Source organism: Trichosurus vulpecula, chromosome 6 (genome assembly GCF_011100635.1).
Source record: "Trichosurus vulpecula isolate mTriVul1 chromosome 6, mTriVul1.pri, whole genome shotgun sequence".
NCBI classification, from domain to species: Eukaryota; Metazoa; Chordata; class Mammalia; order Diprotodontia; family Phalangeridae; genus Trichosurus; species Trichosurus vulpecula.
Window position 1 is genome coordinate 159717697 of NC_050578.1, and position 18472 is coordinate 159736168.

Here is an 18472-nt window from a genome sequence, read left to right on the forward strand (position 1 = left end):
TCTATTTTATTCAAAGTCCATATTTTGCCTTGGAGCATTATGCTCAGTTTTGCTGGGTAGGTGATTTTTTGTTTTTAATCCTAGCTCCATTGACCTCTGGAATATTGTATTTCAAGCCCTTCAATCCCTTAATGTAGAAGCTGCTAGATCTTGTGTTATCCTGATTGTGTTTCCACAATACTCAAATTGTTTCTTTCTGGCTGCTTGCAGTATTTTCTCCTTGATCTGGGAGCTCTGGAATTTGGCGACAATATTCCTAGGAGTTTTCTTTTGGGGATCTTTTTCAGGAGGCGATTGGTAGATTCTCTCAATTTCTATTTTACCCTCTGGCTCTAGAATATCAGGGCAGTTGTCCTTGATAATTTCTTGAAAGATGATGTCTAGGCGCTTGGTTTTCAGGTAGTCCAATAATTTTTAAATTATCTCTCCTGGATCTATTTTCCAGGTCAGTGGTTTTTCCAATGAGATATTTCACACATTGTCTTCCATTTTTTCATTCCTTTGGTTCTGTTTTATAATATCTTGATTTCTTATGAAGTCATTAGCTTCCATTTGCTCCAATCTAACTTTTAAGGATGTATTTTCTTCAGTGGTCTTTTGGACCTCCTTTTCCATTTGGGTAATTCTGCCTTTCAAGGCATTCTTCTCCTCATTGGCTTTTTGGAGCTCTTTTGCCATTTGAGTTAGTCTATTTTTTAAGGTGTTGCTTTCATTGCTTTCATTGACTTGTTTTTCATGGTTTTCTTGCATCACTCTCATTTCTCTTCCCACTTTTTCCTCTACTTCTCTCACTTGCTTTTCCAAATTCCTTTTGAGCTCTTCCATGGCCTGAGACCAGTTCATATTTTTGTTGGAGGCTTTTGGTGTAGGCTCTTTGACTTTGTTGACTTCTTCTGGCTGTCTGTTTTGGTCTTCTTTGTCACCAAAGAAAGATTCCAAAGTCTGAGTTTGAATCCGAATCTGTTTTCGCTGCCTGGCCATGTTCCCAGCCAACTACTTGACCCTTGAGTTTTTCGTCAGGGCATGACTGCTTGTAGAGAGTACTTTGTTCCAAATTTGAGGGGGTGCGCTGTTGTTTTCTGAGCTATTTCTACACAGCAAGCTCTGCCACACCAGCACTCCTCCTCCCTTAAGAACTGTCAACCCGGACTGTGACTCAGATCTTAAGCAGGCTCTGCACTCCCAGTCTGATCTGCCACTTAATTCCTCCCACCAGGTGGGGCTGGGCTGGAAGCAAATGCAGCTGTAGTATATCCTCAGAGCTGCAACACCTCCACTGCCCCCCCCCCCCCTCCCCGCATCCCAGGTATGTGGATACCTGGTTCCACATAGTCCCTGAAGCATTTGTCATTTCTAGTCTGATAAGTTTGAGGTGGAATGTCATAGCTGCTTTAATTTTATTTTCTCTAGTTATTAGTAACTTAGAGCATTTTTTTTCGTATGATTGTTGATAGCTTAGATACTTTACTTTTAAAATTCTTGTCTTCAAACTTGTTTAGGTTGTAACTTTTTATATATAGTTTATATATCCATTTAGTGCTTTTATTGGTGTATATAATGTGATGTTAGCCTAAACCTAATTTCTGTCAGACTGTAGTCTAATTTGCCTAGTATTTTTGTCAAATACTATATTTGACAAACTAGGCAGATTAGGCTATAGTATTATCTCTTTCACTGATAAACTTTTTTTTCCAACCAGTACCAAGTCATAGTCAATTTAATGATAATGATTATTAATTAGTGCAATTTGAAATGTGGTACTGATAGATTCTTTCTCCCTCTCCTCCCTACTTCTTTCTCCCCTTTCCCCCCATTATTACCCTTGAGATTCTTAACTTTTTTTTAGCTCTGTGAAATATCTTGGGAATTTGATTAGCAGTGAATCATTAAATGAATTTGTATAGTATTTTTATTATATTATCTTGTGTTATCTTTTAGCAATTATATTTTATCCAATTAATTATGTCTGTATTTATGCAAACAATATTTTATATTTAGATTCAGATAGTTTCTGGGTGAATCCATAACTACTGTTCTAATTGTAGTTTTAGTTAAGAGCAAACACTTTAGGAATCCTAGATTCTTAGTATGGTTTACAATGGAAATTCAACTTGGAAAAGTTGACCCAGAAAGAATACTTACTTGACTGCCCTTAGAATCTACCCACTTTCACCTCGTAATAACCTCCATAAGAATTATACTTTTTATATTGCACTTTTGTCACTGGGCTATTCCTTATGTTTCTGGTTAGAATATATTAGTTTCACAATTACCTCTCATGATTTTTAAGCCTGCCTGTCTGGATTTAATTCACATCTCCTATGATGAGGGGTTATCAACTAAAATAAAGTCTAATTTTCCAATAGTAATTGAAATAGGTTTTTTGAAACCATATACAATATGAAGTGTTGTAGAGGTTATTATTAGTAGATTCCTCTTAAGCTGCCTTTTCTGATACTTTTAGTGTTAAACTATACAGTTTAATTTTCAAAAGAAATATTTACCAATGGATTCTGAGATAATTTAAAGTGACCTAATTTATATATACTTTGGTAAGTACTGTTAATGCTAACTATGTCATTAACATTGACTTTTTGTCTATACTTAGAGTTCTCTTTGCCTTGTACGCAAGATGTTCCAACTTGTGGAGATAGTTGTGATAAAGTACTTGAATGTGGAATTCATAGGTGTTCACAGCGCTGTCATCGAGGTCCTTGTGAAATATGTAGACAGGTTGGTCATTTTCTGTTCCAATAATTTTGAAATGTTACCTAATGAAAGTATAGGATATGTAGGATCTTTCCCCAAGCTGCTTTCCATTTTTATGAATCAGAAAAAAAAGAAAAAAGGGTGCTTCGTGTAGTATGAACAGTATAAGAGGTAATTCTTTTTTTAAAGTATGAAAACCTCGGTGTGTCAAATTTCCCCCCTTCAGTTTAGGCTTCTCTTGGATTTATGGAACTTGTTTTATTCTTTTAAGGGATGATTGTTGTATTTCAAGAAATTTTGAGGTGGGTTACCCTGATTTGGGCTCAATCTTGATTTTTAGGCCTCTAGTACTTATATTGTGGCTTTGACCTGAATGCAGAGTCAATGAATAAGCTTGCAAACAGACCTAGGTTTCACACTTATAATGCAATGGTCCTTCTGTTTTCAGTCTAACTGGCTAGGTTCTGGAAAAAATTCACATGTGAAAGTAACTAGATATAAGGGACGTTAAAAAAAATAACTTAGAACATGGAAAACTTTACCCTTACTCAAGTAATATACTCTCTGAAGAAGAGAATGGAAAATAAGAATTCAGTGATTGCATGATACGATGAGAAATGCGAAAATGTGAAATGTTTGCTATCAAAAATAAATAACCCAGATAACTGGAGAAGAAATAATCTAAATGAAAACCATGAACAAAGAAAAAAAACCTGGATTATCATGTTTCAGGAAAGCATAAAAGAAAAACTTGTCAAATTTATTAGAACCAGAGGGTTAAGTGGAAATACAATCTGCTATTGTATCCTTAATGCAACCTCATATTTAAAGTACCCAGGAATCTCAGACAAATTCCATAGTAAGACTTCAGGTATCAAGGAACCACAGTTAGAATCACTCAAGACTGTGCCACAACTTCTCTATTAGTTGGGGAGATGAGATCTTAGAATATGAAAGATAACAATTTACAAACAAGAATAACTTACCCTACAAAATAAGGATTAATTTTGGTATCTATTCATGTTGTGAAAAGAAACAGAGCAAAAGGGAAAACCACTAAAAAACCCCAATACAAAAAAGTGAAAATAGTATGCTTCAATCTGCATTTAGATTCCATAGTTCTTTCTCTGGAGAGAGATAGCATTTTCCATCATGAGTCTTTAGGAATTGTCTTGGATCATTGTATTGATTAAGAGCCAAGTAGATCATCACACAGAGAGCAGCTATAAATAGTTTTGTACATGTCGTAGAACCTTTTGTTGAACAAAATAGACAACCTAAATAAATGAATTCTTAAACCAAATAGAAAAGTTCATCAGTAGGATAGACTACATATTTAAGATCTAGGAGTAGAATAATGCTTTAAGAACCAAGGAACCCTTACTACCAGGACAAGTACTCACTGCATGACAAAAATGTTTGAGAAACTGTGAATCTGTCCAGCAGAAATTAGTTTTGGACAAGCATCTAATGTCGTATTCCACAATAAGCTCCAAATGAGCATAGGACCCAGATTTAAAGGTAATGTAATATAAGAAAGACACTTTTCATTACTCCTAGTCTGATTATTCCAGTTCCATTGATAAACATGCTACACCTCTGAGGTGGATCAATCTAGGGCCCCCTTTGCCTTTGTCCACTTAACTCCCTAATTTTAGAAGGAGTTGTTTGCTGAGCTGATCTAGAGAGAGAGAGGAGCAGGACATTGTTTACATTAGTCAAAAGGCTTCAGACTAGGATTTCTAATGGGCACAGAGAACTTTGCATCTGATAGGACAGCATTGGAATCACCAGGTTAAATTTATTAAATGCTTTTTAAAAACTATGTGATATTCATAGTTTCATAGTTATCTTTTTATATTCTTTGTAATGTATGAAAATCATGTTTGTTGATATGTTATAAAATTGTTTTTAAAAATTTTTTTACTCAGTTTGAACTTAAAGACAAAAAAGTTTTCATGTGCATAGCACAACACATCAAGAAGCTTCAATATGAAACCGTAAATCTCCATTTCACAGTTTACATAGTAATGTAATAAATACTGCGCCTCATTTTCAGAGCTATCCTTTTTGTGCTTCGGGAGTTTTCTTTTGTTCTCTGCTGTGTACTTTTTATTTTTCTCCTTCCTCCCCCACCCCAGGCTAAGAGAAAACTGCCGTTAAACACACACACAAAACCATGCTATACATACTTCTGTTCTTCAGTTCTTTCTCTGGAGATGCATAGCACCTTCTGTCATAGGTCCTTTGTACTTGATAATACTCAAAATAACTTAGTTGTTCACAGCTGTTCTTCAAACAATATTGCTATTACTGTGTACAACGTTCTCTTGGTTCTGCTCAATTATTTTGTGCAAGTCTATCCATGTTTTTCTAAAATCAACCAGCTCATAATTTCTTATAGTGCAATAGTATTCCATCACAATCATACCACAGCTTGTTCAGCCATTTTCTAATTGATGGGCATTTCCTCAATTTCTCGTTTTTTGCCACCACAGAGAGTTGCTATAAAAATTTTACAGCATGTAAGTTTTTTTCCTGTTCACCTTGGGAAAAGACCTAATAGTATTATTGTTAGGTCAGAGGATATACACAATTTTATAACACTCGGGCATATTTCCAGATTGTTCTTCAGAGGTTGGATCAGTTCAGAGTTCCACTGATACTGTATTAGTGTCCCAGTTTTTCCACAACCCCTCCAGAATTTGTTTTCCCCTAACATTCTAGCCAATGAATAGATAGGTGTGAGAAAATATCTCAAAGTTGATTTAATTTGAATTTCTCTAATCAATAATGCTTTAGAGCATTTTTCATATGGTTATATATAGTTTTGATTTCTGCATCGAAAAACTGTTTGTTCATATGTGAAATTCTTAAGTTTCACTTCTATCTTAGACTGAACTCATAGCATTGGGGAAAACCATTGCGGGGGGGGGTTATCACTTCAAGTTTTTGACTAATTATTGTACACATTTTAATGTAAAAAGTTATGTATGACTACCAAAATTGTTTAATTATATGTTCCATTGTTTCTCAGGAAGTTGAAAAGCACTGTCGTTGTGGAAAACATACCAAACGAATGCCGTGCCACAAACCTTATCTGTGTGAAACTAAGTGTATTAAGATGCGTGACTGCCAGAGGCATCAGTGTAAGAGAAAGGTAACATTTTAAAATAAAAAATCAACTCTACCCTCCAACCTTTGACATCTGCTATAGTTTCCCTGTTTTGCAGATGTGAAATTTAAAAAAAAAGTCTATGGAAATCATTTAGTCACATAGGGTGTTGTGTTATTTCCATCAATCACTTAATCCTGTCAAATAATGTGTTTCAGAAAATACAAGCATGACCAATATACTTGACTGATTAATTTTTATTCATTGAGGTCTTCATCAAAAGAGAATATTTTGCATATTGTATGAACTGAGTTAACATATTTGACCTTATACAGTAAGATAAGTGTTGCTACTCAGGACTAAATTGTTGTTAGAAGATATATCTTGACCTTCCTTGACTTTTGGATTTGTGATTTCTGGTATGTCAATATAGCTAAATATACATGAACCAAATATTTTGGGAGATAGGTTCCCTGAATGTTTGGTTGTAAATTGAATTCGTAAATTGTGAGGTTTTTATAAAAGGACTTAATGCAGTTTCCTAACAGAATAAACAATTTTCTAGGTTTTATTTCGTAAGTTATCTTTTATATTTGAGGTTTCATGTATTTTCTTAAACGTGAAGTAAGCATGATTTCATATTTATTGTGTGTTATAAAATAAAATTCATAGTTAATAGAGCCATACATTATCATTATCCTTATATTTAATTTTACAGTCTGATTTTGAAGTGAGCAGAGTAGGTGGTATTTTAAAAAAAATTTTTGCTTTCTGTGAAATATGTTGCTTAATGTTATAGGTAAATTTTAGAACTATAAGAAAGGTAATTTTTTTCAAATTTGTTGAATACTTGATTTGGAAATTACAACAAAAATTAATTTGAATTTTGAAATGTCAGTTTAAGCTAGTGAATTACAGACTATGCTAAAAAAGTTCTGTTTTATTACTTCAAATTACATAAATCTGGGAAGACTGGTAAAGGCAAAACACTTTGAAAGAATTAGGAATTCTGACCAGTGTAATGAACAACCACTATTTCAGAGAACCAATAATGAAACACACTACCCACCTCTTGGTGCATAGCTCCTCCCTGGACACTGTGTGCTTCTGGCTTGTCCCCAGTGTCTGCAGATGTCTCTGTGTCTCTGGGCCATCCTGGGCTAGACAAATGACTTGCTGTGACCTTTTCTGAATTTCCTCATCAGGATTTGACCTGGGGCATTTCCTTGGTCTCTTTGGAGGAGCTTTTTGGAGAGGAATTCCATTGAAATGTTTCCTGTTACTCTCTGCCTCCCTGCCCCATTGATGCCAGTCTGGTATACTTTCTCTCTGCCGTGCTGCCTGTCCATTTTCTTAGCAAACCATCCCTAAGCATTTTGTGAGCAGCTAGATTTTGATTTCCCTGAAGTTCTGTAGGTTTTAGGGTGCTGACTTTGCATGTTGTAGAATTATACTTTTGTGAAAGATGTATGTGGAAATTAGGTTTGATACATATTATATTAGTACCATAAAGTTAATTGTAGACATCTGATTCTTTGAAATAATGCTGCAACTGGATATGTTAAAGGGTTGAAAATTGTATACTTCTCAGGACTATAGACTTGAGTTGGGATGAATCCTAGGCTAAAATCTTTAGAGCTTAAAGGTACCTCTTAGAAGCCTCTCCATTCAGCCACCCTCTGCCACTCATTTCCTGTGTAGGGTTGGGCTTCAGGTCATTCATTGCTTGTACCATGAATGGGTTGGACTAAATGGCCACTGATGAGTACCCTTCCAGCCCAAAATCCATGGCCCCAGGGGCATGGTACTGTTCTAGGTACCAGGGATTTAAAGACAAAGCAAAAAACCGTGCATGCCTCCAAGGAACTTATGTTCTACTGGGGTAAATACCATTTCCAAGAGTGCACATTACATAATTTGGGAAAGGACAAAGCACTAACAACTTGAAACCAGGAAGGGCTTTGTGAGCTGAGCCTGGAATAAAACCCAAAGTTTCCAAGAGGCAGATGCAGTGGGGCATGTATTTTAGGGGACAGTCTGTAGAATGCTGTGTACAAGGATCAGCAGATACCTGCATTCTTCTAGAAAGCTTAATGCATTCATTTAAGGGAGTAATTTGGAATGGGTCTGGAAAAGTAGTTTGAAATCAGAATAAAACTACTTTAGTAAAATGCCACAATGAAGAATTTCTCTTTCATCTTAGAGGCATTAGGGAGCTTGAATATTTGAGGGGAGGAATGACCTGGTCAGTCAGTTGACATTTATTAAGTGCCTACTGTATGCCAGGCACTTTCCTACATGTTGGGGATTCAAAAAGAGGCAAAGAACAGAGTCCCTGTCTTTAAGGGACTCACAGTCTAATGGAGGAGAAAACAAGCAAACAAATTTGTGCAAACAAGCTATATACAGGATAAATTGGAAATAACTAAGAGCAAAGGCTCTAGAATTAAGAGGAGTAGGGAAAGGCTTCCTGTAGAAGATGGAATTTTAGTTAGGACTTAAAGGGGAGCCAGGCAGAAGTGACTGTGATAGATGAAAATAGTCAGCTATGTGGAGGCTTGGTGGAAACGAGGGGCCCCAGTTAGGAGTCTTTTCTAATATTCCAGGTGAGAGGTGAGGACACCATAAACTAGGGTGGCATTTGTGTGAATAGAGAGAATGGAATGGATATAAGAGTTGTTGTGAAGGAAAAAAGATCAGGCAACTTGAACCAAGATGTTGTTTGTTTTTACGTTGCTCATTTACCTCTGTATCCTTCTCTCTCTTCTCCCAGAAAACCATCTCTTTTAATAAAAAAAAATTTACTCTCAGTAAACATTTCTAAGATGCTTACTGTTTACCTGGCACTGTGCTAAGTGCTGGGAATACAAAGAAAGGCAAAAGACAAAGCCTGCCCTGGAGCTCAGTGTAAAATAGAAGAAACATCATGCAAACTATGCAAACAACTATGTACAGATAAGCTATGTACAAGGTAAATTGGAGGTAATCCACAGAGGGAATTCATAGGGATTGGGAAAGGCTTCCTGTAGAAGGTGAGATATTGATCTGGGACTTGAAGGAAGCCAGGAAGCCGAGATCAGAGTTGAGAGATGGAGTGTCTTGTTTGAGGAACAGCAGGGAGTCAATTTCACTAGTTTGAAGATTACATGGTGGGGAGAGGCTGGAGGTATGAAGTGTAAGAAGACTGGGAAGATTGGGAGGAAGCTAGTTTGTGAAGGGCTTTGAATGTCAAACAAAGGATTTTATATTTGATCCAAGAGTTAATAGCAAGGGAGCCACTGATGTTTGTTGAGTAGAAGAGTGACATAGTCAAACTTATACTTTAGGAAGCTCACTATGATAGTTGAGTGGGGAAAGACTTGGGGCAGGCAGACCTATCAGCGGGCTTTGGCAGTAGACCAGCCATGTGGTGATGAGAGCCTGCTTTGTTTCACAGTGCTGGCAGTGTCAGAAGATAGAAGGGGGCATATTTGAAGGATGTTATATAGGTAAAATCAACAGGTCTTGGCCACAGATTGGATATGGAGGTGGTGGTGAGGGTGAAAAGTCAAGGATGATACCTGGATGGTGAGCCTGGGGAACTGGGACTTAACCCTCACAGGAATAGGAAAGTTTGTAAGGAAGGAGGGTTTTGGGGGGAAAATAACAAATTCAGCTTTGGACAAGTTGAGTTTAAGATATCTACTGAACATCTAGTTTGAGATGTCTAATAGATGCAAGATTGAATGTCAGCAGGAAGGTTGGGGCTGGATGAAGTAGATTTAAGAGTAATCAGCATAGAGAAGATAATTGACTTCATAGTAGCTGATGAGATCACCAAGTGAAGTAACATAGAGGGAGAGGAGGACTCAGGACCAGATTCTTGTAGAACACTTATGACCTGGATGAAGATCCAGCGGCAGAGACCAAGGAGTGGTTACATAGGTAGGAGGAGAGCCAGGAGAGTGGCGTTCTGAAAACCTAGTTAGAAGAGAGTATCCAGGAAAAGAAGGTTAATAGTTAAAGACTGTGGAGATGGAGAAATCTAGAGTGAAAATTGAGAAAAGGTCATTAGTTTGGGCAATTAAGAGATCATTGGTCACTTTAGAGAGCGCAGTTTCAGTGGTATGATGAGGTCAGAAGCTAAACTCTAGGGAATTAAGAAGAGAGTGAGAAGGGGAAGTGGAAAGCTTCTGTTGTAGATTTCTGCCTCAAGTTAGCTGGAAAGACAGATTAAGTGAGGAAGGAGGAGCCATGAGCATGCTTGTAGGCAGCAGGGAAGCAGCCAGTAGAAAGGGAGATAATAATAATAAATAGTTAGCAATATAGGGCCTACTGTGTGCCAGGCACTGTGCTAAGTGCTTTGTGAAAATTATCTCATTCAACTTCCACAACAACCCTGGGAGGTAGATGTTTCATTTTACCATTGAGGAAACTGGGGCAAACAGGTTAAGTGACTTGCCCAAGGTAACATAGCTAGGAAGTGTCTGAGGCCAATTTTGAACTCAGATCTTCTTGACTCCAGGCCCAGTGCTCTCTCTGTTACAGATGAGGCTGGAAATTGGAATTGAGACCCCCTTTTGCTCCAGGGGTCTGAGCTCCATGGCTGCTGTTCCATTCTGAACTTGCTTCTGTCTTGGTGCATTGCCTAGGGCCTGCTTCTTCTCTTTGCCCTAGAATGCTGCTTTCTCCTTATCCTACATCATTGATCCAGAACTGGGTGTTGGCCCCCAAAGCTGCCAGTTGGCTCCTGTTCATGTCATGTTTCCCCAGTATGGGTCAGGGTGCTCCAGTGTAGGCTTGGAGCCTGCCTCTGCGTAGAAGTGTTTGGTGTACAGAAGGCCCCTGGCCAGACCCAGGCCTCAGTGTTCAAAGACCTCGCTGTTTCTTTGTTAACTGGGCTGGAAAAATGATTCATTGTGACTTTTTCTTCTATTTTCCCTTTGAGATTTGGTCTGGTACATTTTCTTTATCTCTTTGGAGGAGTTTTGAGGGCCGCTTGATATGCTTTTTCTTGCTAGGCTTCCATATAGAACTAGACCTTTGAAACACTGTATTGCAAAGTATTAAAAACTCAGATTTTCAAAAGTAATGAAGCATATTCAGTCACATTCCTTTCACCTAAAAATGCCAACATTCGTAATTTTTAGAGTGTAAGCTCTTTGAGAGTAGGGATTTGATTCTTTGTATTTGTATCCCCTGTGCCTAGCAAGTAGTTAATGCATGTTGATAGATGAATAGTCATTTTCATGAGAGTAAAAATGGTTTTTGTACTGGCAATTAAATATTACTTTTAAAATATTTTGTTATCTCATCCTTTTATTTCTATTTTTAATGTTTTAATTACATATGCAATTATTAATTCAATAGTATATACATAAGAATTTATAATTAAGGAAATATATATGATGGGGCAAAGCTTAAGCATTTTTACTGATGGGGTATGAAATAAATTTTGGAAATTACTGTTACAAGCAATGGTGAGTCTCTGAGGATTTTTGGTCAGGAAAGTGGTTTGTCAGACTTCTGTATTAGGAAGACTATTTTGGTAACTTTAAGAATAAATTGGCAAGGGAGAGGGTGGGGCCAGGAAGATGAGTGGCAGATGATGTGGCTGTGAACAGGTTCCTAAGAAAATAGTAGCTGTGTGGCTGTGACCTCAGCAGCCTTTGTACACATTGCCAGTAGAGCTATTTTAAGCTTGGGTAACTTTTCATACCTATTGGATCATATGGGTTTTAAACTAAATTCGTTTTCTGCCTTTTCACCTTTTTTGCTGCTCTTTCTTTCCAATTTTCCTCATTTCTAAGTGTTCCCTTCCTTGACCACTAGTTTATCTGCTCTTGTGTTTTTTCCACAGTCCCTGGCAGTTATCAGAACATGATAGATGTTCAGTAAACAGTTACTTAATTGAATAAGCCTATAGCTAACATTCAGTGCTTTAAAGAAGCATTAAATTAACATTTAATTGTTTTGGGAAGTGCTTAAACTTTTTTTTTACATTATCTAACACTATGTATTTCTCTACAGTGAAACTGCTTATTCAGGCCATGACTTTTAAGTCCCAAGACATGACTTCCTATCATTGCTTCACCCTTTGCATTTTTTTTTTTTAAAAAAAGGGAGAGATCTATAGTTCTCTAGAATTGGTAGAAGGGAGTTAGCCCTTATTAAAGAGGACCACAAATAGCTAGGACAGTGTTGGGATATTGGTGTGGACTTGAAATGATAGTATGCTTACCGCTTGTGGAGATAAGAATTGGGCAAGTTCCAGACACCTATTTTTTTTCTAGTTTATGGATTAGGGATATCAGATGTCATTGATTTATTCCTACAAATATTATTCTGGCTTCTTTTGAGTCCCAATTTGAGAAACTATTACAGGAAATTTAATTTACATAACTGCCCTCTATTTTGACATCATTTAAAAAAATCATTCAGACCACTTTATTGCATGAATTTGCTATATTGAGCTACTTTACTCATAATAGATTGTGCTTTTTAATTGATGAACTGATTTAAATTAAGGTGTCTCAGTGGATAGAGTGCTGGGCCTGAAGTCAGGAAGATGAGTCTTCCTGTGGCCTCAGACTCTTAGTAGTGGGACTCTAGGTGAGTCACTTAACGCTGTTTGCTTTAGTTCCTCATCTGTAAAATGAACTGGAGAAGGAAATGGCAAACCACTCTACTATTTTTGCCAAGAAAGCCCTAAATGGGGTAATGAAGAGTCGGACATGAATGAAATGACTGAACAGCAGCAACAACAAAGTTTAAAAGACAGAAGAGAATTAACTGCAGGGGAAAATAAAGATGTGGGGATTTTTTTTTAGGTGAACTTAAAATCAAATTTTTAAAATCTTTCCTTTATTTTAAGTGGATAAAGTCATTCAGACAATAAACATATTAAGTACCTACCATGTGCCAGGCACTATGCTAAGTGCTGGAGGTAAGAGCAAAAAAAGTTATTTTAAAAATGTTTAGTCTTTAGTTTTTATATTGCTACTTTCTGTAGGTTCTTGGTAGAAATCATAAGGGGACTCAAACTGGGGGGAATAATTCAAAGTTACTTAGACTTTGTGTACTTTTTTCCTCCATAGTGTTGCCCTGGAAACTGCCCACCTTGTGATCTACCATGTGCACGAACTTTAGGGTGTAGAAACCATAAGTGTCCCTCCATCTGCCACAGAGGTAAAATTAAATATGGTAAATTCAGTATGTAAAAGAAATGAAAATTGTTTTGTTTTTCATTTTTTAATACTTAGATTGGTAATTATTAAGAAAATTAATTTCATCTAAATAATATGATAATCGTGGCTTTTGACATACCTAGGGCAGCTAATAGATTTTTAGCTAATGATGATAATAATAATTAAAGTAAAGATACATGATTAGGTCTAGTGGAGAGTAATGACCTGCCTACTGCTATCATTGTGTAAATAACTGCTACTGGGTATCGTGTTAAAATGCTTAGATCAGTTAACAATTATAGAAAATTTATCTGGCCACACATTCTCGATAATGTGCTTATAACTAAAATATAAAAGTTTTTGATTTTTGGTCCTTAATGAAGCTATTGAAGACATCAGTTATATTTTTTAAAAAACGTCTCTTAAACATAAGACAAAACTAGTATTTATTGGTGTGAAATATTTGCTATTTATGAAACGTTGGGTAACTCCATTTTTAGAATGATGTAAAAATTTCATTTTCTTGTTATTTCCACCCTTCCTCTAAATTACAGGTTAAAAGGTCAGTTACTTAAATACCATGTCCCTCTGTGAAAACCTTATTAAAATCATAAAACAAATGCTTTGTGTATAAGCTGAAGTTGAGTATAGTAATTAAAACATGGCTATCACTTCAAAATAGAGTATTCATCTATTTATTTCTTTTCAAACAGAATTTAGGTCCCTAGGAAAAGATACTGTATTCACAATAAGAGATAAGAGGTTTGATAATGATTCTTTTCTGCTTTGGCCCCAATCCATTATAAAACTGGGAAGTTTGTGGGTTAGATAAGTGCCCTTTTATTATGTGTGAGTGTTACCAAATAGTCGGTTTCCCTTTAAAAGAGTTGTACCTAAAACTGTACTTTAGGAATGTGCCTTTTGGGTGAAAAAACAGCTTCTGAAGGGAGGAATGGTTCTAAAAATCTTTGAAGAAAGCTTTTGTAGAATTTAGATCCCAAAATCTTCCCAAATCGAAGTCTGCATATTTGCTTTGATGGAGACTTTAGTAATAGTTTAAACTTTTTAGTATTTCCTTTGTGCTTATGAAATGTCAAATTGATTGAGTATACTTAACAGGATCTTTAAAGAATACAAAATACTCTAGAATCTGAATCATGAGAGATGATTTTCACTAACATACTGTATGCCATGTAATTCAATTTTTTTCCTTCCCTTTGCCTTTTCTTCTCCTTTCTGCTAGATGCCCAGGATCTAGCTTGTGAGTGTGTAGTTTCTTAGGATCCGTGACCATGGCAATGTCTAGTTTCGAGGTGTTAAATAACTCCCTGAATAGCCCCAAGGATCCTAGATGGTAATTCCTAGAATCATAGTGATAGACAGTCCTACCGAGACTGCACAGTGAGATAAGGGGTGATTATAATGTGATATTTACTGCACTTGTGTGGAATGACGATATTGCTAAAGTTAACCCGTGAGCTTAATTTTGGCAAGATGCCTTCTTCGTCTCTTGCCCTATAAAGCAAGGGGGCACTGGTCAGTGAGTGGAGACCCCATGGGCAACCCATTTAGGATTTGTGTAATGCATAGAGGAATGCATCTACCTGCCTCAGCCAGCCCCTGTTGAGGCTTGAGGGAATTTAGAGGAGTGCACCAGCTGTGCCTGTCTTGATTGACCCCATTGAGACATGGGGATAGTTGCCCCCCCTTCATGCCAGCCCCTGCAAGAAGGGTGACTAAGGAATGCTGTAATATCAGCAACTCACTCTTGAAAAGACTAGACTAGAATAAAGTGTTATTCACCCCCTTGGAAGTTGTCTTCCTGTCTGACCAGATCAGGAGTGAACCTGTTAGAGGCTGGAATCCAAAAACTCCAGTGTCTCCCATGTGGTATCGGTGAAACAGTGTCAGTTGTTGTAATTACTCATCTTCTTTTATTTTCATTGTAAGGGTGCTGCTGATTTCACTAAGTGCTACTTTGAAAGTAATTCACACTAATGCAGAGAACTGGTAAAACTTGAGCCTCACTGAGGATATTTACATTTAAATTTTTTTTAAATGTTAAAATTTTATTTAAGTGTTTTGTTATGTATCACCTTCATTTCCAAGTATTTCCCTTCCCTAATCAGAATGCCCTACATCCTTTTTAATAAAAAGTAAATAGCCCAAAGCCTAGGTAAGTCAAAAGCTATCAAAAATTTTGAGGAAATTAATTTGCTTACTTTTAAGGGCAACTGGTACAGTGGATAGAGAACTAAGCCTGGAATCAGGAAAACCTGAGTTCAAATCTAGCCTCAGGAGGGGTGAAACAAGGTTGTTCATTATCACCCCTATTGTTCAGTTTGGTACTAGAAATGTTAGCTGTAGACAATAAGAAAAGAAAAATAAATTGAAGGAATTAGAATAGGCAAAGAAGAAACTAAATTATCACTTTTTGCAGATGATATGATTTACTTAGAGAATCAAGTAAAAAACTACTTGAAATAGACAACTTTAGCAAAGTTGCAGGATATAAAATAAACCCACATAAATCCTTGGCATTCCTATACATCACTAACAAAGCCCAACAGCAAGAGAAATTCCGTTTAAATTTACTGTAGACACTGTAAAATATCTGGGAGTCTACCTGCCAAGACAAATCCAGGGCCTATATGAACATAATTACGGAACACTTTTCACACAAATAAAGTCAGATCTAAATAAATGGAAAAATATCAGTTGCTCATGGTTAGGCCTAGCTAATATAATAAAAATGACAATTTTACCTAAATTACGTTATTGGAAGAACAAGAGGTCTAGAATATCTAGGGAATTAAAGAAATGCTAGGGAAGGTGGCCTAGCGGTACCAGATATTAAATTGAACTATAAAGCAGCAGCCATCCAAACTACTTGGTACTGGCTGAGAAAGAGGCGTGGATCAGTGGAATAGGTTAGGTACACAAGATGCAGTAGTTAACGACTACAGCGATATACCAAACCAAAATAAAGTCAAAATGGGTTCATGATTTAGGAATAAAGGCTGATATAAGCAATTTGGGACAGCAAGAAATAGTTTGCCTGTCAGATTTATGGAGAAGGGAAGAATTTATGACCCAACAAGAGATAGAGAGCATTGCAAAATGCAAAATGGATAATTCTGATTATATTAAATTGAAAATTTTTGTATAAAAAAAGCCAATGCAACAAAGATTAGGAGGGAAGCAGAAAATTGGGACATAATCTTTATGACTAGTGTCTCTGATAAAAGCCTCATCTCTGAAATACACAGGGAACTGAGCCAAATTTATAGGAATACAAGTCATTCCCCAATTGAGAAATGGTCAGAGGATATGTACAGGCAGTTTTCAGAGGAAGAAATTAGAGATATCTATAGGCATATGAAAAAATGCTCTAAATCACTATTGATTAGAGAAATGCAAATTGAAACAACTCTTAGGTACCACATTTCTCCTGTCAGGTTGGCTAAAATGACAAAACAGGAAAATGATAAATGCTGGAGAGGATGTGGGAAAATTGGAACACTGTTACATTGCTGCTGGAGTTGTGAACTGATCCAGCCATTCTGAAGTGTAATTTGGAACTATGCCCAAAGGGCTATAAAAATGAGCACACCCTTTGACCCAGCAATACCACTTCTAGGGCTCTATCCCAAAGAGATCAAATCCAGCCTCAGATACTTATTAGCTCTGTGACCTTGGTCAAGTCATTTAACCTCAGTTTCCTTATCTGTAAAATGAGAATGATAATAGCACCCACTCTCAGTACAGTGCCTAGCACATGATAAATGCCCTGTGAGTGTTAGCTGCTGCTGGTTTATTAAAGAAGGGGAGAAAAAAACAGTCCAGCAGGGTTTTCCTTTTCTCCCTGAGTAATTTCCCTAAGTTTTTGAAAATCTGTTTGTTTTTGAAATCCTGTTCTTAAGCTTTCTAACAGGCAAATTAGCATATGGTCTCTCTTTCTCCAATCCTCACTGTTTTCATAGTCCCATCCTGGGTCACTCTAGTAGGAATAGCAGCTGTTCCTGGGGGATATTTTATTTGCTAGCCAAACGATCCCCAGATTTTGGAGCATGTTCCCAGATTCTCTTCACAGTGGTACAACAGGTACCCCAAGAAAGTTCAAATTGTAGGGCCACATCCCTAAAACCCTCAGTAAACTTAATGGGTCTTCCGGGTATCATCCCAGTTTCTCTTGGTTGGACTGCGAGGCCAGGGGATCCAGCTGGCGCCTGAGGAGGGGAAGAGATCAGTGGGGGAGTTACCTCAGAGACTGCCATGGGGCAAGGCCCATGGTGGTAGCTACTGAAGGGCCTGCAGTAGGGGCAGGCCTCGAGGCCAGAACCTGAGTAGGGGTCCCTTTGGAGAAAGAGGCGACAGAGGAAGACACCTCAACAAGACCATTGGCTGGGACCTGAGCAGGGGTTGCCAAGGCGGGGCGGGGCAAAGCCCTGGGGGCCAACCAAAATGTCCTGTTCACCCTCATTGCCCCTTTGTAGGGTAGCTCCAGGTACAGCCTTTTCTGAGAATGGGGTTCTTTTTAAGCTCTTTATAGAGAAACTAGATTTTTCCCAGTTTTGCAACAGACAACCGAAAGGTAAACTTACTGCTATGGAAAAGGATTGACCCATTTTGGGCATTTGGGCTGTAAGTCCCTTCCTCCATAGTAAAGGAGAAGTTAGGAGTAAGTGTAGGGAGACAAAATAAAACAAGACAAAAAACCCCACAAGAACATACTTGCTGGAGTTTCCAATTCCCTAGCACAAAGAGAATTGAACAAATCTGGCATATACTTCTGGATGGGGCATTTGTCCATGTCCTCTATGCTTTAGAAGCTGTGTCTAGGTCTATGGCCTCCAATATAACCACTGGACTGAGAACCACCTGAGAGTACAACTGAGGCTGAGTACAACACAGCCTCATAGCTATCTGACCTACTGGGACCTGCTGAGGTGAGGCCTGAAAAACACCTCCAAGGTACTTGGGAGAGCTAGAAGGGGATAGGGAGAGGGGGAGGCTTACATACCTCCTAGTCTTGGGTGGAGAACAACTTGAGATTAGCAGAATTCCCGGTCTCAGGGATGAGGTTTGGGGTTGAGGGGTGCTCGAGATCCCAAAATACTGACATGCAGGTCCTGCTGAGTGAATTCAGCTCAAGCCTTCTCAGCCAAGGAAAAAAAAGTTTATTAAGGATTTGCCATATTGAAAAGTCTTAAGAAATCTCACCATTTGTAATGCTTGGGGGCCAGATTCAATCTACTGAGCTAGCTTGATTGAATCTGAGCACCTTCATGGAGGCAAGATAAGACTTACATACAGAAAGATTTGTGGGAGGGGTTGAGGGGTGGTCTTGAGTAGTCTGGGGATGACTAGAGGAGGAGTTTAGAGCAGACTGGGGTGAGGTCAGACTCCAGGGTGGGAAATAGCCACAAGGCAATCCAGTGGTAGCCAGACAATGGAAGGCTAGGCTAGGCTATTTGGGCAT

The 18472-nt window shown here is 37.7% G+C and overlaps 1 protein-coding gene across 2 annotated transcripts in view; it reads left to right on the forward strand.

Moving 5' to 3' along the window:
* The window catches only part of NFXL1 (nuclear transcription factor, X-box binding like 1), an 87496-nt gene that overhangs the window by 18188 nt on the left and 50836 nt on the right, over positions 1-18472 (forward strand). For both annotated transcript variants that reach the window (XM_036764059.1, XM_036764060.1), the window contains exons 10-12: positions 2609-2733; positions 5747-5869; positions 12901-12991. In XM_036764059.1, the coding sequence (XP_036619954.1) occupies positions 2609-2733; positions 5747-5869; positions 12901-12991 (339 nt within the window). The remainder of the gene's footprint in view (positions 1-2608; positions 2734-5746; positions 5870-12900; positions 12992-18472) is intronic.